General features: G+C 42.6%; 2 protein-coding genes across 4 annotated transcripts; both read left to right on the plus strand.

Annotated features, from left to right (window-relative positions):
* The first annotated feature begins 1,561 nt into the window (after positions 1 to 1,561).
* On the plus strand, positions 1,562 to 18,745 carry inppl1b (inositol polyphosphate phosphatase-like 1b). Of its 3 annotated transcripts, none has more exons than XM_080465408.1 (27): positions 1,562 to 2,634; positions 3,814 to 3,877; positions 5,651 to 5,789; positions 5,968 to 6,088; positions 6,287 to 6,430; positions 6,561 to 6,648; positions 6,883 to 6,960; positions 7,363 to 7,500; positions 7,615 to 7,729; positions 8,479 to 8,579; positions 8,661 to 8,763; positions 8,862 to 9,058; positions 9,316 to 9,433; positions 9,596 to 9,692; positions 9,816 to 9,954; positions 10,085 to 10,184; positions 10,335 to 10,423; positions 11,428 to 11,509; positions 12,251 to 12,340; positions 12,460 to 12,573; positions 12,657 to 12,745; positions 12,848 to 12,935; positions 13,257 to 13,409; positions 13,812 to 13,893; positions 14,772 to 15,567; positions 15,654 to 15,769; positions 18,250 to 18,745. In XM_080465408.1, the coding sequence occupies exons 1-27, from the start codon at positions 2,492 to 2,494 to the stop codon at positions 18,341 to 18,343; spliced, it is 3,678 nt and encodes a 1,225-aa protein (XP_080321534.1). In that variant the 5' UTR covers positions 1,562 to 2,491; the 3' UTR covers positions 18,344 to 18,745. The 3 variants fall into 3 exon arrangements, with proteins under 3 accessions (XP_080321534.1, XP_080321536.1, XP_080321535.1); XM_080465410.1 differs by having other exon boundaries at positions 14,772 to 15,554; XM_080465409.1 differs by having other exon boundaries at positions 6,290 to 6,430.
* Positions 18,746 to 24,152: 5,407 nt separating this feature from the next.
* On the plus strand, positions 24,153 to 27,269 carry LOC308111262 (P2Y purinoceptor 4). Its single transcript, XM_080466109.1, has 2 exons — positions 24,153 to 24,400; positions 25,418 to 27,269. Exon 2 carries the CDS (start codon positions 25,447 to 25,449, stop codon positions 26,500 to 26,502), a length of 1,056 nt encoding a protein of 351 aa, XP_080322235.1. The 5' UTR covers positions 24,153 to 24,400; positions 25,418 to 25,446; the 3' UTR covers positions 26,503 to 27,269.
* The last annotated feature ends 105 nt before the right edge of the window (positions 27,270 to 27,374 follow it).

The following is a 27,374-nucleotide window of genomic DNA, read 5'->3' on the forward strand; positions in this document are numbered from 1 at the left end:
AAATCTTGTTGAATGTCTTAACTGTTCTTTGCAATCTTTGTAGATTGGGAAGTGGTTTTTGGATTGGGAAGTGTTTTCTGAAGTTTGTAGTGTTTTGCACTTCCAGGCCACCGTAAGTCTTCATAATGTTCGACTAAACAAGGGGTTCCTAAGGTGTGGGAGGACGAGTGAAAGCTGGTAGGTATAGAGTGGTGTGATATAAATGACTGGTTATTGAAAGATTCATTGAATAATTGAATTCTGCGGTGAAAAGACATCCTCCTGGCCCCCCAAACTCCTTCTACTGCTTCATTTTGGACATGATTTCTTCTTGTGTGTAGTTTGCATGTTCTTCTCGTGTATACGTGAATGTCTTTGGGCACTGGAGCACTTCTACCCCGCAGTTCAAAAACATGAATGTGAGCCTGATAAGTGACTTTAAGTGGCCCTCAGGCTGAATATGTGTGTGATTGTTGTGAATGGATCTTCTCAACAAATACAAGTGACAGTTTAACATGGATTTAAACAAATATGTCATGCCCATGAATGCGAATTTACAATAAAAAATATTTTAAATAATCCATTTAAATCATATTTATCTCTATGTAATAACAATATCTATTTAAATATATTTATATTTGTACATTGAATGAGTCTGGTATGCAGTTAGTGGTCATGTTATAGGTTATGTCACACAACCTAAAGCATGTTTGTGTTTAGTGCCTTGCTCAAGTACACTTTGACACATTTTACACTGACAGCATATTATCCATCAATGAAAGGAAGTGCTGGCCAGTTGTTTATATGTCAGCTCAGATCCTTTAGTTGTGTCCCTTGGAGGGAGTGCAGCAATAAGAAGAAGTGATTATAGATGGAGGGTTAACAAGATGCATCATCAAATCAGGATGGACTTGCGTCTATTTGTTTTATGGGTTCTGTGGTTGGTGGTCGGCACATTTCTGCTGAGTACTGCGAGGCAGAACAGCAAAATGGGACGAAACGGCTTCCCACAGAGTTATATGCTCCAGCTAATGGAGTGGGAGGGACGAAGGAGGGCTGAATAATGGGTGATGTTCTAGGAGGGCAAAACTAAAGAAAGTTAAGGATGATCATAACCATATGGAGGTTCTGTTTTGCTGAGAGGGAAGAAATGTGAGAGAGAGAGAGAGGAAGGGAAGAGAGGGGAGGGTGACAAAAAGAAAAGGATTCGTAAACATGCCTGCCAGAGGGTGAAGAATGTGAAGAAAAAAAGATATTTAGAATATAAAAGATACAGTAAGATGCCCTGTGAGGGAGACACTGTGTTTTCTGTGTAAGTACAGATTCATGTTAGAGAGAGAGGGGGGGGGGGGGGGCAAAAATAGAGAGTGAGAGAGAAAAAGGAAGTAGTCTGCTGTTTCACACAGTGGTGGTGAAGTTGAGCCCCTCACAAGAATTCTCCTGGCCGTGTCCGCCATCTGGAATGTCGAGTCACTTCCTCTGTCTGCTCTAACGGGGTTGTCCTCTGCCTCTCTGTTCCCGCCCTCTGCTCTGACAGCACTCCGAGGAACCGCTGGAGACCACGCCAGAGAGGACGCGACTCTTCTGACAAGACAAGCAGCAGCACACGAACATCCAGCATGAAAGTAAGACCCCCCGGATGTCGCCTACATCCAAACAGACATGCCTTGAAGGGGATCTGCTCTTGGAAGAAGCAAAGACAACTGCAGTCATCAGCTCAACCTTTCTAGAGGGTGTTGCTTTTCCCTTATATGGCCACAGAGCTGGGAAATCATTTGAATTAGTCTGGTTTGTGTTGCATGCCTGTCTGGTTTTAGTGCTGACTGAGTTCCATCTGGCATGCTTCTCAGGGCAGTGTGTATGCCGCTTGACTTGTTTGTTTTGCCATTCTTGGTTCTTCTTTTCCTTTTCTTTGCATGTGGGGTTTTTGTTTTGAGACTAGAGGAGGGCTTGTGTTTGTGGTTGAGCTCGAGGCACCGTCATCGCCGCAGGGGTGGCTGCTCCATTCAGACACTACTCACCTCGGTACCTTCCCCTCGACCTGCTTCTCTTACCCCTCCCTCACACTGCTATGACGGCCTGTGTTTGTTGGAGCAACACACCCACCTGGGCAACACCCACTTTCAACTAAAAAACTGAAACTGAGTCTCTCCACACAAGGGTACAACCAGAAAGGTGGACTGGAGCCTCTGCTGAGTAGCAGGCCGTTGTTGGATTGAAGTAACCTCTCAATCAGCTGGATGCTTCTTCGTTCTTCCTTCACCCTTGCAGGATGCGCGACCCAGAAAGAAACCGAGCACGGCCCAGGAAGTGCCAGCTGATGGGCTTCTCTGTTTGACCATGAAGAAAAAGATCATGGGAAGTTTTGTGGCGCTACATTAAGATGACTCACCACCCTGTGCTGCTGATGACTTGAGTGACAGACCGCCAGCGTGACGCCGTTGAACATGCAGTGAATCTCAAGTTCGTCACCTCATGTGGACTTTCTTTAAGAATCCATCTCCCAGTATTGATGGCCATGGCTACGGCTGCATGGTATCATCGTGATATCAGCCGTGTGCACGCGGAGGACCTGCTGGCCCGGGCGGGAAGGGATGGCTGCTACCTTGTGCGAGACAGTGAGTCTGTGCCAGGAGCCTATGCACTGTGTCTGCTGTGAGTACACAAACACACAAACGTGCATGCACATATTCAACACGTTCACCTTAAGGATATTCTTTTTTAATGCAGCTTTAGGTGTTCAGTGTTGAGATGGTACCATGTCATAAGTGCACCTGTCGCTATTTGTTGATGAGCAGCGCTTGTTAATAAATTACATTGATCTAACACAGAAGATAAAATGCAAGGAGCTTTCTTCGTATTCAACATACAACAATGTTGCATTCATTATTGAATATTCTGTATTTTATTAGTTCCATCCCCTTGAAAATATTAAATAAATCAGTCTATAGTTTATGAGGCTTTTTGAAAAGAACCATTTATTAAGTGACGCCTCATGTACAACTATTCATGATTGCTTGTAAGATGTTTTGAATTTGGGCTAAAGGATGAATAACTGTTCATAAATTCATCTCTACTTAATGTCCTCATTTCTAAATTGATTCAGCAGCTTCACCCTGTCATATCCATCACGTTCACCATCATCTGCCAACAGGCAGCAAAAGAACTACTATGGTTAAAAGCGGTGTGTCCCGGCTGGGCCAACTTCACACGTACGCCCTCTGTAGACGAGACTGTCCTGTTAAAATAAAGCCCATCTCAAGCCAGTCAAACCCAACCGTATGACTCCCTGTTTCCCCACTTACCCCTGTTTCTTCCCCGGGGCCCCTGAAAGTGGGCGGGAGCTCCAGCGACCGCACTACGCTGACTGCTCATCAGCCCAAGCCAGATACATTCCTGAAAGCTGAGCCTCGCTGCTCACAGCGCTCCCTCTTTCCCTTCAGCCTTTTTTCCTCAGTATCTCATTCCCCTGGTTTAGTTGCAGTCACTTCTGCACAGTTGATATTTGTCCTTGGTCCATCTGCCATAGCAGTCACACTTTGTCCACGCTGCAGCACAGTGGCCCATCGATTAAGACTGCTGCTCATCCTTGTGTGCAGCATGAAACGAATTCTTGTGAAAGGATGCAGATGATGATCTAAGTGGCTTCCGCACAAGAGGAACTAAAAGCGGCTATAATCATTAATGGTCTGCAAAACAACTGACTTCTTGTCAGAAATGTTACAGCATTCTTAAAGCTAGAGATCAATAAATGAAAATCAATTTTCCCCGTGGATGCTTGCTTTTGTGTTCACCTGTCGTGCCACTGATACATGTTATTCTGGCCCTCCCAAGGTTTCAACGCCATGTTCACACCTACCGTATTCTCCCCGACACCGAGGGTCTTCTCGCCGTTCAGGTAAGTGTTTGTCATTAAGTGTCACCGAACGCCGTGGCTGAAAAGAGAATTGGCTGAGTAAAGGAAAACATAATAGATGTCAGAATCCTTGGCACAAACTGTACTCCCAGGCAGAAGCTGGCCGGATCAAACAATGGTTTGTTATTGCTGGTTGAGGGGAGAACAGGAGCATGTTTGTGTTTTCTCTCAGTAAGAGCTCTATTACCACTGTTGTAGCTTTGTTGTTTAAATGGCATCTCCGCCATGTGGCTGCATGTTTGCTGCGTGAGCTCAACGGCACAGTGGAGAAATTGTTTTTTTTTATGTCTCAGAAATTCCTACTCAACACCCACACACTGGGTCATTGACCAATGGGTGTTCTTATTTGTTATGTGTATGTAAGGGGCTGTTTGTATTAGGCATGATGAGCCTGTTGGATGTGGTAGTTTCTAGGCCAGAGATGTTAGGTGTCTGTTTCTGATAGTCTGAGTGAGGGAGCCAATTGACTAATTATTAGACCATAAAGTCACACCAAAGCACAGGTTGTCATCACACAAGTGCAGACATACATTCACACCAAAGTGAGAAGAAGATCTACATTTTTCTTTTCGCCGTAACTACAAATAACCTTGTTTTTTTTTGTTTTGTTTTTTAAATAACTGTCTGCATTTTAAAGTTCAATGACGAGTTTCATTGTCTGGCAGTTGTTTTTAAGCCGTTGACTTGGAAAAATCCTTTCCTTCTCCAATAAAGACCTGAAACTTGGTTGCTATTTCAGTTGTTTTTCCACTGCCATCCGTCTAAACCTCCACTACGTATTTTCCCTCACTGGATTTGCTCCACTAACTCGCTAGTCGCATGCTTGCCTTTTTGTTTTTCCAAGAGGGCCGAGGAGGTATTTTAGGGCCAATTTTGTCTTTCACTGTCTCTCATTCTCTTTCATTTCTTTGTAATTGCTTTTCAAGAGACCCCTGTGGTACAGAAATACTATTTGGAGAGTTCCTGGCAGAATAGGACAGGTAGCTTAAGCCAAAAAATGGTTTCTTTTACCGACAAATGAAAACAAAAGCTTCTAAAAATAGAGGACAGGAAAAGAGTTCATTCAGTGTTGTGGTCTAATGTGTGCCATCTTGGTTTTGTTGAGTTTCCTGCATTGCTTCGAGTTTTTAGAGAAACTTTACTTGATTTTGTGGTTCAAGAGTATGATTATCTGCTTGAATAATGTCCAGTGCAAACAGATATAGTAGATATAGATCATTTTCTGGGGGTACGGTTTGTTTTCTTTCCGTCTGAATGTGAATCATGACAGCCAGGAGTTTTCTGTGATTGATCGTTTAAGCCACAGCTTTCTGAATACCTACGTGAGGCTTTTTATCACAGCACATCATCTGTATGGGCCTTTTTCTGTCATGCAAACAAACACTTCTGCTTTGTGGTATCAAGAAACATTTGCTTATGGGGCTGGTGGGGGTAACGGTCCTGTGAGAGGCACCTAATAATAACCAGATAAGCTATGCTTGTTGTCTAGTTGCAGATATTAGATAAAATGTTTTTGAAGAGTTGATGTTCTAGACTCTTTATTTTTAGTCTTTGTAGAAATAAACAAGGCATTGGTGCCTCAGCCTGATTACACTATTTTTAAATCTCCCTGACAACCTTGTTTCTTGGCATTTGGCACAACAAGTTATAATTAACCTAATCCCAGTTTGTGAATGTGACATCCCATTTATTTTAATATTTCTGAGCATTTCAGTTGAATTGTAAGCGCTGCTCCTGTGCTTGTGTTTCTCACAGACTACACAGGGGGTGCAGGTGAATTGTTTCCGGACACTAGAGGACTTGGTGTTGGGGTACCAGCATCCCCACAAAGGTCTGGTCACTCCTCTGCTCTACCCCGTTCCTCGTGATACAGACGCCGGGGATGAGAGCTCAGGTAGACCACCAGCTATTATCACCAAACTTATATTTGTACTATACTCAATATGTATAAATGCTCTTTATAAGTCTTTGAAACAACAACTGCTCCAAGTCCCTCGTCTGAGAGCGGCCATATGTGTTGCAGTATATTTTTGTTTTCCCTGCTGAGCCTCCATTGTTGTGTGTTTGCACAGATGATGAGAAACCACCTCCTGTTCCAGCCTCCGTCAACACGGCGCCTTTCACCGGACTCCCGGCAAAACCAGCCCCTCATACCGCGTTTCTGGATAAGTTGCAAGAACTGAACACATCCAGGTATAATTAGTCAGTGTAAAAGTTTAACAGAAGAAATAACATTTCAATTGGAGAGGATCTTATCAATTCCCATACTCAGAGCTCATTATTGCGGCACGCTAAGCTATTCTTAATATCAGCAGCAGCAGTGTCATTGTAAGAGAACATGTTTTATATTTTCTAGAGTAGAGCCTAAATTGTGTCTGTTGTATTTGTTAGCAGTACTGCAGGTGAGGTGATTGGCCTGCTCAATGACTACCTCTTCAGTGAGCTGCCCCTTGACATTGAGAATGTGCATAAAGGGGCAACGACTCTATGTCACCTCAAGCGTACTCTCGGCGCAGCCTGCCAAGGTCTGAACAGGTGAGCGTCGTTCCACACTGGATATCGACACTAAACTTAATTTATGAACTGATTTTCTCACCACTGCTCTCCTGCTGTACATGTAGTTATCTGTCTTATTGGTAAAACTGTGTTTCCGATTGTTCCACAGTGAGATCGATCTGACTCTCTCAAGTCTGGAAACTCTCGCCAAAGTCTTCGACCATCCCAGCTGCTCTTTAACACCGACCAAGGCACAGGTACAGGTCTCACCTTGCAGTATGCATTTAGTTTTTATGATATCGGTCAAATTGGATCAAAAGTACAAACAAAAAAACCTACGGACACAATAACAAACAAAAATCGAACACCAATACACAGCGGATTTTTTTGTTGTTGTTTCATCCCCAAAAATGTAAGAAAGTGATAAGTCACAGTAAAAATGAATCTGTTGTGAACTCATTGTGTATTTTGTCTTGTGATTTGGATATTAGGGTCCAGAGATGGAGATGGACACCTTGCTGTGCAAGATCTCAGCTTTGGTCAGCCTCCTCTCTTCGCTGGAGAAAAAGGTGTGTTCATGTTCATTATCAAAAGCATTTCTAAAGAGCCGAGGAAACCGAAACACCAGAAGTGGTTCAAACTTGGTTTTCAATTCACCGTTCTCAATAACAAGCCAGATGATGATGGAAATGTTTGTGCTTTTGTGTTGAGAAATGACCACAATCTGGTGGCTTTTCTTCAGAACGGTCATTCTGTCAGTGACTGAGCATAAAGGCAAAAAAAAACAAAAAAAAACAAAACAGAGATAGAAAGTCAGTGTCCTTCAGTTTCTGAGTTTTCTTTTCTTCATCTATACTCTTCCATAAATCAAACCGTCTTTTTTTTTTCACTGACAAATATAACACAAATCCTCCTTGTCTTGGAAATCTGAACTTAAATTGTAACACTGCAATGTTGTTTTGCCTATAAAGGTATTAAAAGCACTACAAGACGCTGTGACCAATCACAATTTGGCGGTGCAGCCAAACCCACCCCCTCCTGAACCGACACCCCCCAGCGTATCGCCTGTGAAGAACAACGTCAGGCAGCTGCCGGTCCACTCCTTTCGGGTGAGTCGATGCAATTTTAAATTTTTTTTTATTATCTCACAACCTGCAAAGTTCCGATTTAAATCGGACCTACTGATTGACCTCTAATGCTTTCTAACCTCTTTGTGCGTGCAGGTGAAGATGGTGAGGTACGGCAGGCAGACTGTTTCTGTGGATGTGGACACAGGAGTGCTGCTTTTTGACAGAAAGGCCGGCTCGTTCGGTATAGAGAGGGTGTCGCATGACAGAAGTAAGAAAAACGAGATACTTTGACATGCCCTTCGCTTATAACTATTTTATGACTGGAAATATACGCCTTAAATCACAAGAGTAAGGAAAACATTGGGAAAAAAATCTTTAACCATCCAAACTGGCCTATTGTTACCAGCTTAAAGTTTCATCTATCCATCAATTTTCTATTTTTCATTTCCTTTATTTTCCACAATTTCTCACATACAAGCAGGAATTTTGACTTGTGCATGAATTATACAAATACCATGAAAAAATTGACACCCAAAAAAGCTTTGAGCTTATCATGCTGGGCTACAAACAATATCACTTTATCTTATTGACAACCTCAGTTTAAAGTTAAAAAAGGTCATACAGGCTGAACATCAGCTGATCCAAGGTTTAAGACCATAGCCATAAAAAGGTGGAGCTGAACCAAAACTGTCAAAAAAAAGGCCTCAGCAGTCAATATTATTTAAACGGCTGTTAAAGTAGTCAACCTCTGCAGCTCAGCAATGCTTCCACATTCTGCCATCAGGGAGTCACAGCCGTGTTTGATAGAATATCGCATGAAAACAATTTTTACGCATAAATTTTGACTTTCTGTGGCCTCAAACGTTCAACGAGCTGGTAAACAGACAATGCTACCTGTTCTCCTCTCCTGTTTCTTCCTTTTGAATTTTAAAGCTCCAGTTACAACTGTTAAAATCCACCAGGACAGAATTTGTCAGGAGTACACAGTACACGTATGGTGTAATTTTGTGCTTTCAGTCCTTCAGATTGTCAAGTTCCAGAGCAGTCCAGCCAAAGTTCGCATGGTGGTTGACAGTCATCACAACACACCGAGGGAAATGGCTTTTGAGAGTGCACGGGTGAGGCAAAAAATAACAAAAACTGTTATTTCCTCGCAGTCTGTAATTTCCCTAAGCATGATTTGCTGTCATGTCTTTCAGAAATGTGACTCCTTCTGCCACCTCCTTCAGCTGATGAGAACACGGCACTGTCATCGGAGTGAACCTGACATGGTCTCTGTGTTTGTTGGCACCTGGAATATGGGTAATAAGCGGTGATGTGATGTCAGCTTTTTATACTGAAAAATTGGGTGCTCAAATAGATTACAAAAAGAGGGCATATTCTTGTTTACTGATTCCCAGGTGGCTCCCCTCCTCCTCGAAGTCTGCAGTCGTGGGTGACTAGTTGTGGTTTGGGACACACACCCGATGAGTCCATCTCCTTTCTCCCCCATGATATATACGCCTTAGGAAGTCAGGAAAACCCTCAGGGGGAGAGGGAATGGACAGAGCATATCAAAGCAACTCTCCGCGGCTACACTCACATCGACTTCAAACAGGCAAGTCTGTTTTTACTTAAATTCCATGTATGTTTGTTTAATCACATAATTTGTACACATATTTATGTAAATCTGAAACCTTTAAATCGGTTGTATCTAATAAGTCTGAGTCAAAAAACTTAATTAACCTTCCTGATTGGGTTATCTGAAGTTGAAAAGGAAGTTTTTAACTTCACATTTGGGTGCACATGACTTTAAAATGGATAAACTCAGTACTAGGCTCGATGAGTGTTGTAATGTCTGTCATTGTCCCGTAGGTGGCAGTGCAGTCCCTCTGGAACATGAGGCTGGCAGTGTTTGTGAAGCCTGAGCATGAGAGTCGCATCAGCCATGTGAACACAGCCAGTGTGAAGACTGGCTTGGGCAACACACTGGGTACACTGTCCTTCACCATCTCAGCATCACTAATAGACACAGAACAAGTACAGGAAGTGCAGAGAATCATGGCCGACAGCCTGACGTGTTCTTCTATGATTAACCACAACAAGAGGCCGCTTTGATAACCTGGAGATTAAAGTTCGATCCGTGCTGTTTCAGGAAACAAAGGCGCTGTAGGGCTCTCCTTCCTCTTCAATGGGACATCTTTTGGGTTTGTGAACTGTCACCTGACCTCTGGGAGTGAGAAAGTCATCAGGTGCAGTTTGTGTAAGAAGTATGTGTTTGTGCTCTGGTGTCATTTCTTTGCCTTTTTTGAAAATGTTGTGTTTTTTTTTTTGTTTGTTTGTTTTTCCTGTCTTGCATGACATTTGTTATTCAGGAGGAACCAGAACTTTGTGGACATCCTCCGGTTGCTTTCTCTGGGTGACAAGCAGCTTGGTGCTTTCGACATCAGCCTCCGCTTCACTCATCTCTTCTGGTGTGGTGACCTCAACTACAGGCTGGACTTGGACGTTCAGGTCAGGCCGGAGGGTTTCACTTCCCTGTCATTGTTTTAGTTTTATGATGTTGTATGTGGAATAATAGTTACTTAAAAAATTCCACTCGTTCACACTCCTGCTTCTTCCTGGCCCCTTCTTAACTCCACAGGACATCCTGAAACATGTGTCCAAGAGGGAATTCGAGGAGCTCATGTGTGCAGACCAGCTGACCCGAGAGAGGCACAAGAGGAAGGCCTTTCTCAATTTCAGTGAGTTTCACTTTGCTTTTGCACTGTGCAAATCACTATCATTCAGATATTGAGATTTAATCTCTCAAGCAGTATTTTCTAATTCCATAATAAAAAAATTTTCCCCCTTTGTTTTTCTCTGCTTTCTTCCTGTGTGTTGTCACGGTTAAGAGGAAGAGAAGATAACATTTCCACCCACTTATCGGTATGAGAGGGGATCCAGAGACTGCTACCTCTGGCAGAAGTACAAGACCTCAGGAGTGAGTCATTTCTTGTCACACGAAATTATATCAGAAAAGCAGGACGATGCATTTGACAAATCGTTAGAAGCACAGTCGAGAGGATGCATCGTAACAAGGAAAACTTTGTTCACCTGCTGTTCAGATGCACGTATTTAACTCCATCAAGGATTTTATCCAACCGAGTCACATCCTTTACTTTCCTCCCGACTTTCAACCTGAAGACTTGATGTTTGAGAGTCAAACTCATTAGATCAGAGCTACAGTCCGCCTGATTAATTCTCAGTGGGGTCAGATCAGGAATATGACAGTTTACATATAAATTCCAACACCTCCTTCATTTTTCTTTTGTCGGAAAACATTCATTCATTCATTCATTCATTCCACTTTCTGCTTTTCAAAGCACAGCTTTGTCATGCAGCGTTTGTCATGAGTGTTTCTACACGCCTGCCATTGTGGTATGGTTATTGGTTTTGATACTATTTGGCAGGAAACAAGGTTCTATAGCTTCCACTGCCGTTCAGTTCTGCATCTCAGAGTTACACTGTTACCGAGACAAATTATAAACTGTGGATATTTTCCATTCCAATACCAAATTCCAGTAATGTCCCCTTAGTGATTTCTACATTTTTAAAGGTCACCGTGCGGGCCAAATTGCATCCTCGTGCGAGCTTGTTTTGGCCTGAGGCCTCATGTTTGACACCTCGGCTCTAAAAACACAATACAGAGACTGTACTGCTGAGTAAAACTACAGAGAAAATACCTACGTCATTTTTTTTCAATGTATTCGTCTCTTATGGAATCACTCATTTGTAACATAATCCTATCGACGGCGTCTGTCGGGTACTGTGACAGCTGCTGGCCTCACCACTAAAAATAGAAGGTTAAAAATTAACCTTGCGTCTAAAACAGGAATGTCTGGCATAACAGGAATGATGGCACACTTCAGGACACAATATATATTTGTATGTGCATGTGGAGGTGCTGCATGTCACAGAGCAGACTGATGAAATCTGTGTCTGTAGGTGCGGGTCAACGTTCCCTCGTGGTGTGACAGGATTCTGTGGAAGTCTTACCCAGAGACACACATCATCTGCACTGCATATGGTAAGGTCTCATGATTCGACTTTTATTTGTATTCCACTATATGTACAAACCTAATGCAACACAGAGTGCTTCACATTTTAACACTCCAGCTCCCCCAATAACATCAACCTCCCATTTCTATACTAAGAGCAATCAACAAGCAGGTCTTTAGACATTGTGGATGTAAACCTGGCACAGGTGGAGCATGTAAGCTCAACACAGATAATCTGCAGTTTATTCATTGTGAAGCAAGAGTCCCAGCTACGACCCTACCTTGTGGCTTGCATGATAGTGTATGAGGTTGCAACTCTCAGCAGTGCCAATATGATGCAGTCTCACTCACGCCACAGCAAAATAAACCCTGAAGATAAGAGAACCAACGAGCCTCATTGACAATCTGATGACTTTCTTAGATTAAAACAAAATGGACCTAATGTAGTTGCCGGTGACTGTAAATGCAAACAAGCAAATCAGCAAGTGCAATAATGATGCCAAAAGTACATTTATGACAGTTGTAAATTCACAGTGGTGGCAAACAAGATGGATTTTTTTTTTTTTCATTGGAATCACTGGGTTGCCTGTGGTTGATAAAGAAACAAGGTCATTTCCTCTGTTTTAACCATCACTTCCGTGTTTGATTAACTTCAGCAGACAATCAAACCAACTGTTGAAAGTTTACTAAAGTGTTATGGCACACATTTACAAGGAATATGATATCTGGAGTTGCTCTTTTACGATAATGAAGGATTGATCTTTTACCAGGTTGCACAGATGACATCTTCACAAGTGATCACTCGCCTGTTTTCGCTACCTTCCAAGTGGGGGTGATGTCCCAATGCAGCTCCAAAGCAGGTGAAGTCACTGTCCCCCCCCCCCCCCCCCCCCCCCCCCCCCCCCCCCCCTTGAGCACAAACATGTGAAACCTGCCTGAATCCATTTTGTAAACATCATTGTCTCTTCAATTTAAATAGATCCAAATTCCGGCATTGAGAGAGCCTGGATTGAGCTCGAAGGCATTGAAGCTATTGTGAAGACTGCGAGCAAAGCAAAGTTCTTCATTGAATTTCATTCCTCGTGCCTTGAAGGTATGGTATCACAACAAAAAGGCATTTTCATGCAGCATTGTGCAGCACACGAGCAGAAACTCTTTCACATCTTTTCCGTGCAGAGACGCGCCGCTCCAGCGAGAACGATGCGCAGAGCTGCGAGGTTCCCGGGTTTCTTAAACTGGGCTGGTCTTTCAAACATCTGCCAAAGGTCAGCAGCTCGGCGCGTTTGAGAGGAATTTTTTTTTTTTTTAAATCGATGTTGTTTGTTGCTTAAATCTTTTTGGTAACTTGTAGTTTCTGTTGGTCTTAGCTCCTTCCAATCATGTCGGACATGGAGTATCTTCAGGAACAACACCTGCTGCTGTCTGTGAAGTCTTGTGACGGATTTGAATCATACGGTTGGTTACGTCTCTCGTCTGTCTTGTATAATTATTCCCTTCAAAACAGTTCTATTTGATTTTGCCCCCAAAACGCAATGTCCCGCTGTTATTTCTCATCAACTAAACTTTAGAGATTGTTGCATTTTGTTTTGATTTGAATCTGGCAGATTTGAAGATATTTGCAAACCGTATGTTCGTACAAAAATCTGTGGCGATTTCTGTATTTTGAACTGTCGAAACTGGTAGGCACCAAATGTAGGCACCAAATCAAACATCATACATTGAGTAGACGTTGCTGTACGGAGTGTCACAACCATGTGATGGAAATCTTCATTCTAGGCGAATGCTGTGTGGCTCTCCGCTCTCTCACCGGCGCGTCGGAGCAATTTGAGACGTTCCTGAGTCACCGGGGAGAGGAGATGGGCTCCATACGAGGACGAGTCCGAATCCACGTGCCAAAAGAGAGGCGAGGAACCCGGGAGAAGATCTATGGTGGGTGAGCCTAACCAGGTCTTTCCTTAATCTCTGCCCCTGCTTGCACTATCACTTCCCACTAAACTTTCATCTCCACTGTCACTGCATTCTTTTCACTCTCCTGTGAGTCTCACATTGCTTCCTCTATTTGGTTCCTCAATGATCGCTGGCTTGGCTTTACACTTGCTGGTATCTATCGACCACTTCCTCTTTTGGCTCCTGACTGACTGACCCTGACCAGATGCATCCTGAGACACTGAAACAGGACAAATGGGTATTAAACCACCAGGTCAGGCACGACACACACAAACACCAACATGCTGTGTGGTGATTGCCATTGTCAACCTTTGACCTTATGCGCACCGCACAAACTTTGAAGACATTTATGAAATAAGTTTTCTGTCATTTTGACTTTTTCAGAGTGGCTCCATTTAGAGAAAGACAACAAAGGTCCCGGCAGGGGAAACATGTCTCCCGCAGTGACACGGCTGCCAATAAACAGGTAAGGACCTCTTTTTGAGCAGCCGTACAGTGTGTCCCCTCCCCGCTGTTGGATGGGCTGGACTCCAGATTCCTGTTCTTCTTTTGAATGAAACTGGTGTAGAAGATGAGCGCTGATGGGTATTTGATGTTGTGACACAAAGAACCAAACCGACGTTAAACCATGTTAATGAGCTTCACAAGAGTTTGGGCTTTTCATTTCCTCTTGGGAGCATCGGGCTGCTCCACATTTCAAAATCAACTGCAGAGGAATCAAAAAGTGTTAGAGGTTACTTTACTCAGATACGAGGATGTCAATGGTTTGCGAAGCGAACCATTTTCCACGAAGCTCACAAACATTTTTTTATGCTGTTGTTGACATTGGTACCCACTAGTACTAGTAAATGTTTTTTTTTCTTTTCTGGCAAGTTTCCAAAATTGAAATTCAAGCTATATTGGTACAGTGTGAAGATAGTTGAATGAGATTTTTAACCCTGAGTAATCATTTTGGTGTTTCTTTTACGACTGTCTGCAACATTTCTGTGCTCCTTTTGGAACTTAATGCCACTTGACTTCACCTTTTCACATGACATTTGTATTTCTGAAGATCACATTATATCTGTCAGGTGTTGCATCCTAATAATTTATTTCACTCCAGAGGAAGAGTTAATGTACAAATTGCTCGAGGTCTTTATGGGTTAAAGTTACTTCCCCAACTATAAGAGATTGATGTTTAGTGTTTTTGTGTCATATAAGCTTTAAAACTCATGCATTATGTATTATTTGTTGGTCAGTTCAAGTCTGGATGCTGTGTCCCAGTGAGTATTGAAGAAAAACGGCACAAACGCTGACGTGACTGATAATTGGAGGGATTTAATGAGACTTGCAAATTCCTTGCAGGTCCGCTGTGGTCCCTCTCAAACTAACTACGAGCAGCTACACCAACCCCGCCTACTTCATCTTTGAAGGTGTGTCGGTGCCACGCCAGGCGGAGGAGGCTCTCCCCCAGCGGCGGGATCCTCAAGTCATCTGGTCTGGTAACGAGGCCTTGCAGCTCCCAAAAGTGTCCGGGCGACCAGGATTCGACAGAAGACCCTGTCGCCGATCTGACTTCACAGAAATCGAAATTCCAGCCGTCTTGCCCCAGTACACGCCAAGCAACGACCTTCAAGCGACACAAAACAGCTCCTCCTACCAGCTTTTCCCCGCCAAGAAACCATCTCCCATACCTTCGCCCTCAAGTAAAGTCATCTCGCATTATCAGGAACAGACTGCAAAACCCAGAGATAAATATCAGGGTAAAAACATTGTTCTGGACGCCGTACAGCTGGATAGCAACGCAAGGAACGTCTACATGAATCACTCGGCAATAATCAGAGAAAAATGTAGAAGAAATCAACTCCAAGTTCCTCCGGAGAGGACCAATCCTGTAAAAGCAACCAAGGCGCCATCAGCGTTCCCTTACAGCCCCACTCACACAGGACACCGTCAGGCCTCTGTTCCCTGGCTAGTGGATCAGCAGCCCCCGCCACCCACGGGAGACAACTCACTCACTGCTTTGCAAATCGCAAAATCGCTCAGCGAAGTTGACTTCTTCCCCACAGAGACGAGGGGACCGTCCATAACCAGCCAGAGGCCCGGGTATAGAAACGGTCCCTCCATGCATGGAGATAGAGGCTACAGGTGGGAGAAAGAGGTATGATCCTGCTCTCAGAGATTAACTTTAAGAGGTATTGCTCATCATTCTTTGTAAAACTTGACTTTTCATTTGCTCCAATATAGGTGTCAGTCCTCCAAGGTGCGCCAGAGACGGTGCGAGAGCTTCTCAGCACTCTCGGCCTTCAGAAATACACCCTGGGACTTCGCCTCAACGGCTGGGATGATCTGGATTATTTCAGGTAAATTGAATTCCATAAGAAAAGGTTCCCAATACGGGCTCCTCTCATTTCATAATGCCAAGAGTGATAAAGTGCAAAAACTAAGCCTGAGTTTGGACACCGACAGCTGACTTTGAACACTTGAAATGCCAATGCAAGCAGCAGTCTAACAAATGCATACAGAGTTGGTTCTCTTTTGGCATCAAGATGTTCATTTGATGAACATCAAACAGGTAGTAATGAGCTGAAAACAATGGTGTATTTCAGAGACTTCAACTCTCAGAGAAAACAACAAGCAGTGTTATAAAAGTATTTTCCATTGATCTCATCAGTGAGACATTCTGGTCACATTTAGGAAATTAAAGGCAGCTTAATCCTTAATACTGTGTTATTTGTAATGTCAAAAGCAACAAAACCACAAGTGTTTTCCGCTACAGACTGTCCCCTTGGTAATGATGTCTTGCTTTTACCTGTATATGCATTTCTATGTAAAGTATTGTGTGTGTGTGTGTGTGTGTGTGTGTGTGTGTGTGTGTGTGTGTGTGTGTGTGTGTGTGTGTGTGTGTGTGTGTGTGTGTGTGTGTGTGTGTGTGTGTGTGTGTGTGTGTGTGTGTGTGAATCAACGACCAGACTGTTTTGATGCAGAAGTATGTCAAACATTTCTTTGTAATCTCGCTCCCACAACAAGGCTGAAACTCTGGCATCCAGTACTTTCTCAAACACACACACACACACACACACACACGGAAGGCCTAATGCATGACGAAAATTGTACTGTAACTGTAACTCTTCAGATCGAATCTCTTTAGTTTCTCAATCTCAGGTATTTTTAGCTTCACATTAGTGAACTCACATATTTGAAACCTTAAAAATAATAGAAAACGGTGCAAGTGAAGCACATCTCCGAGATACATCACCCTCCCCTTTCATTTTCATCGTGTGCCGGCTTGTGTTTAAATAAAAACAACATGGTGTGAAGCATGGCATTAAGTCTGATCATATTACTGTACTGCTCTGCATGTGACAATCTGTTAGGGTTCCAGTCATTTCTGTTTGGTACAGTATTTCTTTCTTGTAACGACAGTTTCTTTTGCAATAAATCTTATGCTATTGGAAAGCCAGTTTACTCGACTTTGAAGCGACGCCATGTTTGTCAGGAACATGCATTTGTCTGATAAGCAGCAGAGCTGAGATTTTGGGAAAATTCGGCAGATTTTCTTTGCTTTTTGATGTATTTAATTTTTATTTTTATTTATCTATTTATTAATTTAACAAGCAGAGGCTTCGGCAGCGTGTGGCTGAACCATGCCCCGCCACAACCTGACACCTCCTCTTGTTGGTCACCCGCCCTGCTCACACATTGCTGTAGTTGTGTCGTGTGGTTGAGTTGCTCACACGACACACACACACGCACACACACACCACTACCCAAGTTGATCTCACGAGTGTTAAATGGGGTTGAGGTGGAGACTGCTGGCAGGTCATCATACCTTCTCTTGTATTAATTCTGGAGTTATTCTCTGACAACAGCAGCTCTGTGTGGGCAAGCATTGTCATCGTGATGGATGATTTCAGAGTGGGAAGATTTGGGATTACCTCTGGTTGCAAAGCTTCATTTCAGCAACTTCAACAGCAAAGAAAAACTGTCAAAGAAGATTTGACTAATTTTTAAACCCACATACCCAACTGCATGTTCCTTTTTGCTGAGAAACATTGTTACACCATAGAAACAATAAAAGGCAGATATTCTAAATTAAAGGCATTTAAGTAGGGCTTGGTAGAGCCCGATGTGTAACAACAACCCAAACGACCCAAATTGTTATAAAATATAATGTAATAAAACCCGAAATGTAATAACTGGTCGATAATGTAAAAACGATTTAACAAGAATTTAAATGTGGTTTTAATATGTCTAATCTTATTTTGTACTGATGATTGCAGAAGTAGATTACAGATCATAGAGAACAGAAGACTATAAATAACTTGGGCATCAGAAATCTTACATAAATATCATAAAGTGTATATCGATATATGTATAAACAAATACTTTTAGAACTCATTCTTTCAGTGTTATTCAAATTGAAGCAATTCAAGTTCAAGTCCACTGACTCACTTTATGATGTCATAGAAATTCTTACAGTAAATTGAGAAAAATATTTTTAGAATATGATATTAAAGGTTTTTACATTTTGGGGTCTGGAGGTGGTTATTTTGGTCAATGAGTATATAGCACAGACTACATTCTAATAAATGGTGAAATGTTGCTTTTCGGATATCTTAGAACGTTCCCATTTTGACAGCGTATAGATATGTTTGAACTTTACCACTTTTCAGTCACACTTGAATGTGCAATACTTTAAAAAAAAAATTTTTTTATTAAATATCTGGATAGAGAAGCAGTTGACAAAAATATAACACTACAAAGTTCTGTTGAGCAGAAATGTTTCAACTGTGTATGGATTTTTAATTAAGCTTAATTAAAGACTGTTTTTGATCCACAGTGGCATAACTGAGGAGGATCTATGTGCTGCAGGAGTGACGAACCCTTCACACCGGCGCAGGATACTGGAGAACCTGCCCAGGAACTGGAACTGACATCGAGAGATGAAAAATCATTATTGGTACAAAACCATCAAACTCGAGTTTTTTGGAAATGCAGGAACAGTTTGAACTGAAAGGAGGACAGTCTGATCAGATCGTCAGTCACGTCAGATGGGCTCTGCCACCTTTTCAGTCACCCCTTCAGAACGCTAATAAGAGTTTGTGGGTGTGAACACAGCAAAGAGAGGAGAATGCAGGAAGCACCCATGGCACAGTCTGATTTAATCTTCAGTCCATGTTGACTGATGTTAAAAGACCTAAGTGACACCAAAAACAGAAAGCCTTGATTCTCCAGTAATAGATGCGTAAGCAAACATCGACGATGGCAAAGAGGGTCTCACTGATTTGGTTTTCAATGATTTTTTTTTGATTTTTTTTAAATGACTATGAAAACTCTTCCTCTGGTTTCCAGTGAATGTTTACCTTCCACCTTCATCCCTTCTACTGTGTGCTTCTATTACACTGCTATCAATGAGCCTGGACCTGAGCTTGTAAAAGCACTCCATTAAACCTGTCGCGCATAAAATCCATCCACAATCTCCTGGAAGATTGTCTGGAAAGCTGGTGTGGTAAAACCTGCCATATGTCATCTTGTTGACCGTCTGATCTTGTTACTATCGTGTCACTTAATCAGCACCTCCGTTCACCCCGTGCCTGCTTTATGCAACGTTTATGAAGTGCGTACAGCGGCTCTCGATTCTCTCGCCGAGTGATCGTAGGGTCTCACTCCGCGCCGCTGAGCGGTGAGGAGAAAATCTCATCTTCATGTGTCTGTTTTTCATTTCACAACACGGATCACGGCTTCACACCGCCCGTCTCTTCGATGCAGTCTGCTCAATGGGCCAATATCGCCACGCCAACGTGGGCGACTGCGAAAGTTTCTGTTACGAGTGGAAAACTTGTAAAATCAGCTATACATTTAAAAAAAAAATCGACAAGGGGAACATGCAAACTCTATACAGGGAAGCTCCCATTCCCAATCCAAACTTGAAGCAGGGACATTTTCACTTAATCACGAGTTCTAACCACTACGCCACTACTTTGATTTTTTTTTATCAAAAAAATATTTGAGCAGTTTTATGTTTCTGACCTGCTCATCCACAGTGTTTTTAACTTGATTGTCTCATTGCCATAAGTGGGGGAAAAAAATAACATAAAAACATTGTTAAAAAAGTATATTCAGGTATCTGCACTTTGTTGTTTTAGTTCATTCCACTTTCCACTCAGTTTGCTGGGAGAGACCAGACCAGACCCGTCAGAAGATAGATGCAGCATCAAGGTAGTTTCCTGCTGAAAGGACCATCCTTTTGTGGAACTTGTGTGTGAAAGGTTTCAGAAGACAAAGATGACTTGAGATGGAGGAGAGAAGGAGGCTTGACCACATGAAGAAATGACCTCACGATACAGAGTGATCTACATTTACATCCACGGCCTGATTTAGAACAAAACGTTTAAAGAAAATGAGATGTCTAACCCTTCTTACTTGTAAACTTTTAAGTACATTTCATATTCTGTACAGGTGTGTGTGGATTTGAGTAAAGACATTGCATTGGTATTCCATTTTTCATCTGTTTTTTTATTTTCTTTTTCTGCAAACACTATAGACACCAGTGGGACAAAAAAATCTGACATAAATGACGACCAGCAACAAAGTCAGATTCATGGTATTTCCCTTTTTTTCCCTACAGAAGTAATTCAGATTAATGCTAAATCATTGTGCAACTTTGAGTATTTTCTTATATGCCGCCTAAATTCACCCCTGAACAATACACTTAAATACAAGTACATAAAGTACAGAGACTTATTTACCGTGTCTACATATTTCCTGAGAACGTTTTCTTTTACTCACTACATTTGAACACAAATATCTGTACCTCTGCTTCTCAGATCTTCAAAACTGACTCAATACATGTTTCCCCTATGAGAGCAATGGTTAATAAATGATTTATTTAGTGATCAACTTCCATAAGAAGTGGTTGATTGCGAAGCTGAAACGTGACGTGTCCTTTTTAAAGATGAATCATTGTAAGTCCACAGGAACAAACATAGTTATTACCAATAGTTATTTTAACATGACCGCCATCCCCAAATACACACTCCCACTTCACACCATCACCGAAGTTCAAGGCATCAAGTTAAAACAAAATTTAACTTTATGCTTGAGTACATAAAAAACAAGTGCACTTTTTGACTTTAATTTGAGAAAATTACCAAAATTATTTTATACGAATATCTGTCGTACTTGTACATAAGTAAAAAATAGCTTACTTTGCCACCACAACTTACGTACATTCAAATATCTTACTGATCAATGTCGGCAGCCATTTTTTGGGGGAAGTGGAGACAGCAGCTGCTGTTTCTGCTCGATGTAAGTTGGAGAAATCCACCAAACTCTGGGTATGTTTACATCTAAACAAATACTACACTCTTTCTACGTGTGTGATCTGCCATTACAACGAGGCATTTATTGATTTAGCAACGAGCCGGAACCACGTTACCCAACACGGCGGTGCAGGACTCTGGAGCTGATCCAGCCTGGACAGGCCATTGCATCTCTTTATTTTCACTGTTTCACTGCACATTGATGTCACATTTTGTCTTCAGATGTTTACAAAGGTTTTAGTGTACATTCTTCTTAGGAATTTATGTTGTGATCTGCAGTTCTCGGTTTTACCTTGTTGAACACTGGACGAAGAGCAAATACACATCGGGCAGTCAAACCGATTCATCACAGTCTGTTGCCAGCAGCAGGCATATGAGGAACGTAGATATTCATCATTGATTGTACAAACCTAATGTACTTAATGTATTACAAAGTACAACAGCTGTGATACAAATATTAGACGACTCACTCGACATACCCATCAGTTTGACCTGTAGACGATCTGAGTCGTGTGTTTCTGCCCATTTTCACAGAGGGTAATAACAGACTGTAGCAGGAAGTAACGAGGCGACCATGAGGCTGATCCTAAAACGACGTCTAGATACTCCTCTCATGCTGTGACTGTGTTTTGTGGTGTTTCAAGCGGCGGTAGTTACTTATTAAGGCAAACAGCTACCTACTGGCTGCAGGTATGTGTCAGTGACCACTGAGTCACTGCCGTCCTGACATCATGCGCAGGAGAGCTGAGACAAGGTTTGTTTTACACAATGGCGCTCGAAATTTATTTGGATGACCGCTCATTTTGATGTACAAAAATATGGAATTTCCTCAGTCCACGATAAGTAAAACCGAACAAAGAATGACAGACATATGAATCGGGCTGTTTGCTCAAAGTGAGACAACATGTATGTCAATCTGCTCTATACAGTGAAAAAATAAATACACAAGTTGTTGGCTTAGTGTAATATTAGGGTGTGTGCCTCGGCCATCTGTCAACCACATGAAGAAAAGAAAAGACTTCAGGAAATTCTACACCCAGCCATAACACTGAGTGATATAGTGTGAAACAATGTGCTGTTTTAATACCGTGTGGATTCAAGGTTTTTGTTAATGGCCCCTTACAACTGTGGGCCTTTGTTATGTTTGGCCTGAGGAAAGCTTCTCCCCCTCATTTCCCGCATTAATGCTTCAGGTTATCGTCACTGTACAGGCAGTGTTTATCACTCCTCTCATCTACGTAAATGCTAGATCAATGTATGTTATTGAAAAAGTCAGCAAAGTGTCAAACAGTTTGCAAATGTGTGAATAAATTGATGAGCGTTTTTCATGTGTGTGTAAACATGCAGTTGATCTGTGTTGGTGTAAATGCTTTCACTCCACTCTCTCTGTGAGTTTCCTGATGAAGATCGTGTGCTTTGCCCAGAGCCCACTCACATTCCATGTTGGTCTAAGCCACAGAAGCCCCGACAATACCGGCGTATTCACACGAAAACACAACATCAACAAGAAACTACCGCACACATGTTCTTGTATCTATGCACGAGGGGAAGGGGTTTATTTCCTCATGTGAGCTTTTTAGAGAGAGGAACGGCAATGGGTCAACAGGTAGAGCGGAATGTGTTTCATTCACAAACTTTGCGGTTAAATTACCATATTCATCGGTCCATGTGCCACATGATGGTGAGATAGTGAAGATGTCCCCGGTTCGATTATTTGACATATGGTTACCTTTTAGTGCAGGGTTTGCATTTTCTCCTCGTGCTTGTTTGTGAGAGAGTTTTCTCTGTGGAAGACGGGAAAAATGTGGCAAAGCGGCCTTGCACATGTCCCATACTTGCTCCTGATGAAAGGCGACCATCTTGGTGTGTAAGTGTGCACATGAGTGTGTGGAACACGTGAATGTGTTGCAGTGGGTGCATTTATCAACTCACACCAAAAGAGTGATCGCGTGGATCTGGGTATACATCTACATACGCTTGTTTCCTTCAATATTTCAGATTTTGTCAGATGCTTCGAGCCTTCAACTTGGTTAAATCAATTTCCATTATAATCGGTATCTGTGTGGATTTTAAGAGATTAAACGTTATTTGTTTGCGAGCATGCCTCAAGCAAACTTCAGTTTGTAGTAGCTTAAGTAAACACTCCTCTCAGATTTTTTTTTCTGTGCCGCACATCCTGTTTTATTTCTTTATGATCACGTGTTATGATTCCACACCTTGTCACCTGAAGCCAAGTGACAAAGATCACAGGTCAATCCACCATGCTTTATATAATCCACACTCAGACTACAACTGAGCAAATATGAGCATCTATACCTTTTCAGTACTGGCCATTGAAATGAAAATGAAATACATCTCTAAACGCCAAACAATGGGAGTGTGTAAAGATTCCCACTTTTCCATAAAATGAATGAAAATATAGGTGGAAAAAGTCAGAACACTGTGACACAGATTGAAGGGATGCAATGTACTATAAAAAAAATACCAAAATGTGGAAGAAATAATTCTAAAAATCAAAGCACTTTAGTTTAAAGCTTCATTGTGTCTATTGTTTACTGATGTTTATTTGCACATAAGCTCACAACAGTAAAGGTACAATAAAACTTTTTTGTCCAGTCTTAGAGTCTGGACAGGAGTACAAGTGGCAAATGTGTCGAAAACGTCCACACAGACATCCCTGCTAAAACCCCTAAGATACATTTTAAAAAGAACCGACTCCGAAATGCGTATGAAATGAAAAGAATACAATATGAATACAGTTGCACGAGCAAGGTCTATCTTGTATTCGGCACAACTTTTACTTTTGTATTCTAAAGTACTTCTGATTCTGTTCGAAATGTTCTGTCATTATTCAGGAGGGAACTGGAAGAAATGTCCCACTTCACCAGGACAGACACGTTGTTGTATAAGTTCGTCTTTTATCTGACAAACAAACAAACAAACAAACAAACAAATAAATAAATAAATAAATAAATAAATAAATAAATAAATAAATAAATAAATAAATAAATAAATAGGTGACGAAATCCAAATACCTGTGCAATATAATTTTCTTCCAGAAAATATGCAACCACAACAATCTACACACCAGCAAGGTTTGAACTTGACATACATATGCATTGTGAAATTCCCTATTTTGCGATTTCGCAATGCCAATCTAGATCCGTGCATAGGTCGAAAACCTTTAGAAATCCTATTTGTTGTTATTGCATTTCCATATATGAACATGGAATTATTTGTCTTTTGTCATGGCACGAGGAAGAATTTCAATATTTATGCCAGTGAGTGTTGGACACATTTCCACGTGAGTGAAATAAAAGTGTTATAAGAGTTCGGGCGGCACTTTCGTCCACTCAGCAGCGCGACTTCCCATTTTCCACCTCTCAGTCCTATATAGCGCGCACCCTGCTGTGCGTCCTGCGCGTCCTGCGCTCTGCGTGCCCTGTGTGTGTGTGTGTGTGTGTGTGTGAGTGTGTGAGTGTGTGAACTGCTGCCGCGCACAGTGCCAAAAACAGCTCTGTGTCTAAAGCGCACCAGCCGGACCAGAGAGAAACAAACAAGATCCTACTGGATCAAGAAAGGTGAAACAAGACAGATATAAGGACTTATCGATATCTGCGGAACCTGGATCACGACGAGCTGGACCAAAAGACGAAGCACCGTGGCGCGGTGAGTAACGGCAGCTGTGTCAAAAGTTTCTCCGCCCTCAAAATAAACTCAAGAGAAAGATCGACAGGATGGATCGATAGGAGCCCGTTTTGTGCGCGCACAGCTCAGGTCAAAACTTTGGTAAACAAGATGCAACCTGTGGCAAGTTTATGTTTGCGCTCAAATGCTTAAAGGGGTCCAAACAGGTTCCACATCGCTTTATCCTGTCCAGGGTCACTGGAGCCCAGATAACTATGGGCGAGGAAGGGTCCATCCATTCAGGTCCTCAGTCAATCACACACACACACGCAAGTAGTAGTGAGAAGAAGACATTATGTTGATATAATAACAACATGTCATATCTAAAAACTAGTTTTTTTCTTCCATTTTTGCTATTTCAGAGTCCAACATGGCCCATAAGTGTTGTACTGAAATGTTCTTTTTGAGGTGTTGAAACAGATGCAGTCCCTCATGAAGTTTAGCAGTTCTCATGGAGGGGGATAAAAGTGTAATTGTGTTTGTGACAGTGTACGCAATTAACCTTTATTTAACATAATCAATGAGCGGTAGATTCTTTTCTATATTTCTATTTTCTATAGCGAGTTGCTCACGCAGGCTTTTTCTACACCTGATCAGGTGTCAGCTGATCCCAGCGGACAACATGAAACCTGTATGCAGTTTAAAGTCACCAGATGACTGACAGAAGACGTCTTTTGACAGTGGACCCGATGAAAGCCCAGCCTTTTATGGGGATGAATGGCAAACAGAAAAACCCGGATCACTAAATTTAACTTGGGGGTCAACTTGTGAGCCTCGAGTGCTGACCACTGTGTTTGATCCGCTGTTTTTTGTTCCATTAAAAAAGTTTGTTTTTTTTCAAGCTCAAAGTCTGTGAATGAAAAAGAAAGATCACAGCGATCTTACCAAAAACCTCAGAATACTCAATTACTTGTTTACTCGATCAGCTTCAGTTCAAAATCATTCGACTCGTCTGTATGTTTATTCTTTATTTAAATAACATAACATTTTTCTTTGTAGGTTTTGATATCTGCAGGTGAGAAAAAAGCATGGGGAAGGTCATCAGCAACCAGTCGACAGCATCCGACTTCATCTTCAACGCAAGCTGCCGCTTCGATGAGGAGTTCAAATACATCCTGCTGCCGGTGTCCTACGGCCTGGTGTTCGTGGTCGGCTTCGTGTTCAACGCCACGGCTCTGTGGCTGTTCCTCAAGATGCGTCCGTGGAACCCGAGCACGGTGTTCATGTTCCACCTCGCCCTGTCGGACTTCCTCTACGTCCTCTCTCTGCCCACGCTCATCTACTACTACGCCAACCGCAGCGACTGGCCCTTCGGCGTGACCGCCTGCAAGATCGTGCGCTTCCTCTTCTACGCCAACCTTTACTGCAGCATCCTCTTCCTCACCTGCATCAGCGTGCACCGCTACTTCGGGGTCTGCCACCCCATCAAGGCGTACACGCTGCTGAAGTCTCGCCACGCCCACCTGGTGTGTGGAATGGTGTGGGGCGTGGTGACCGTGTGCCTCATCCCCAACCTCGTCTTCGTCACCACGTCAAGGAGGGACAACGACACGCTGTGCCACGACACCACTCGTCTGGGGGCCTTCGACGAGTACGTGGACTACAGCTCCGTCGTCATGGTGCTGCTATTCGTCATCCCCTTCATGGTCATCGTGGCGTGCTACTGCCTGATGGCGCGGGCCCTGTGCCGGCCCCGGCGGGATCTGTCTGGCGGTAGGCAGCCCGTCGGCTCGCGCAAGAAGTCCATCAAGCTCATCGTGGTGGTGCTGGTGGTGTTCGCTGTGAGCTTCGTCCCGTTTCACGTCACGCGGACCCTCTACTACACCGCCCGCGTGCTGGACCTCAACTGCGAGTTCCTCAACATCGTGAACTTCACTTACAAAATCACGCGGCCGCTAGCGAGCGTCAACAGCTGCATAAACCCCATTCTGTATTTTCTGGCCGGCGATCACTACCGCTCCAAGCTCATGTCTGCTCTCACAGGAAGGAAGCCCATCGCAAGCAGCCAAATACCCAATCAGCCACAAACGCAGCCAAACAACAACAGCGATATAACTCTGATCTTAAAGAAATCAGCACTCTAAGCCAGTGGAGAGCTTGGGAGATAGTATTAATGAAAGTATTTCTGCTCTGGAGTAGACTAACATTTTCTATGAGGAGTTTGGACGATAAGCAGATTGACCCTCTCGGTTTATTTCATTGCCTTTTGATTGCGAGGACGTTACGACATGTTACTCAACATGTAAATAGAAAAGTATTACTGTACAGAGTTCTTTTTTTTTCTTTCTTTTTTTTCTTTTTTTAAATGTGCCTTTTTGAGAAAAAGTCTCACATCTGAATGACAGATTCTCCCACAGGTGGTCTCAGATGACTCATAAAGTGAAGACGAATCCGGCAGTCGAACTTCTGAGAGAGTCTGATTGAACACACACTGTTTATATCACACTAGATCATAACGGAGGATCTGGCCTTTGTCTCAGGAAGGAGGCTGATGTGAGGCAGCCCTTCCTGTTTTATCAGCAGTGTTTGTGTGTTACTCGGAAACTGCAGCTGGAAGCGGCGCAGCGCCGAGTCCCAGCTGTTTTTGTCCTTCAGCATCAGCAGCTGTCTTTTTCTCGGCTCTGCAGGGAAAGCAGCGCGGCGGCTCCAGACTGTCTCTCTGCTATCAAATCCACCCACACCTCAGGAGGGGAAAAAGGGATTTTCCTTTTCACTGGAATCCATTTGGGACTGATGCGTGTTTTCATAATTTAAGTAATTGTGTTCGTTCAAACTTTTAACTATTGGTGTATAAATCTTTCCGTGAGCATAAATATTCTTACAGCACTGAGTCACATAAAATATTACCTATCCTTTTGCCGAAGTTTTTTTTTTCACTCGTCAAACACGTATTGTCAAGCGTTACTGCTCAACATGCACGTCACCTGAATTCAGTGGAAAAGGTTTGGAGTGCTCA

Source organism: Lipophrys pholis, assembly GCF_963383615.2.
Source record: "Lipophrys pholis genome assembly, chromosome: 6".
NCBI classification, from domain to species: domain Eukaryota; kingdom Metazoa; phylum Chordata; class Actinopteri; order Blenniiformes; family Blenniidae; genus Lipophrys; species Lipophrys pholis.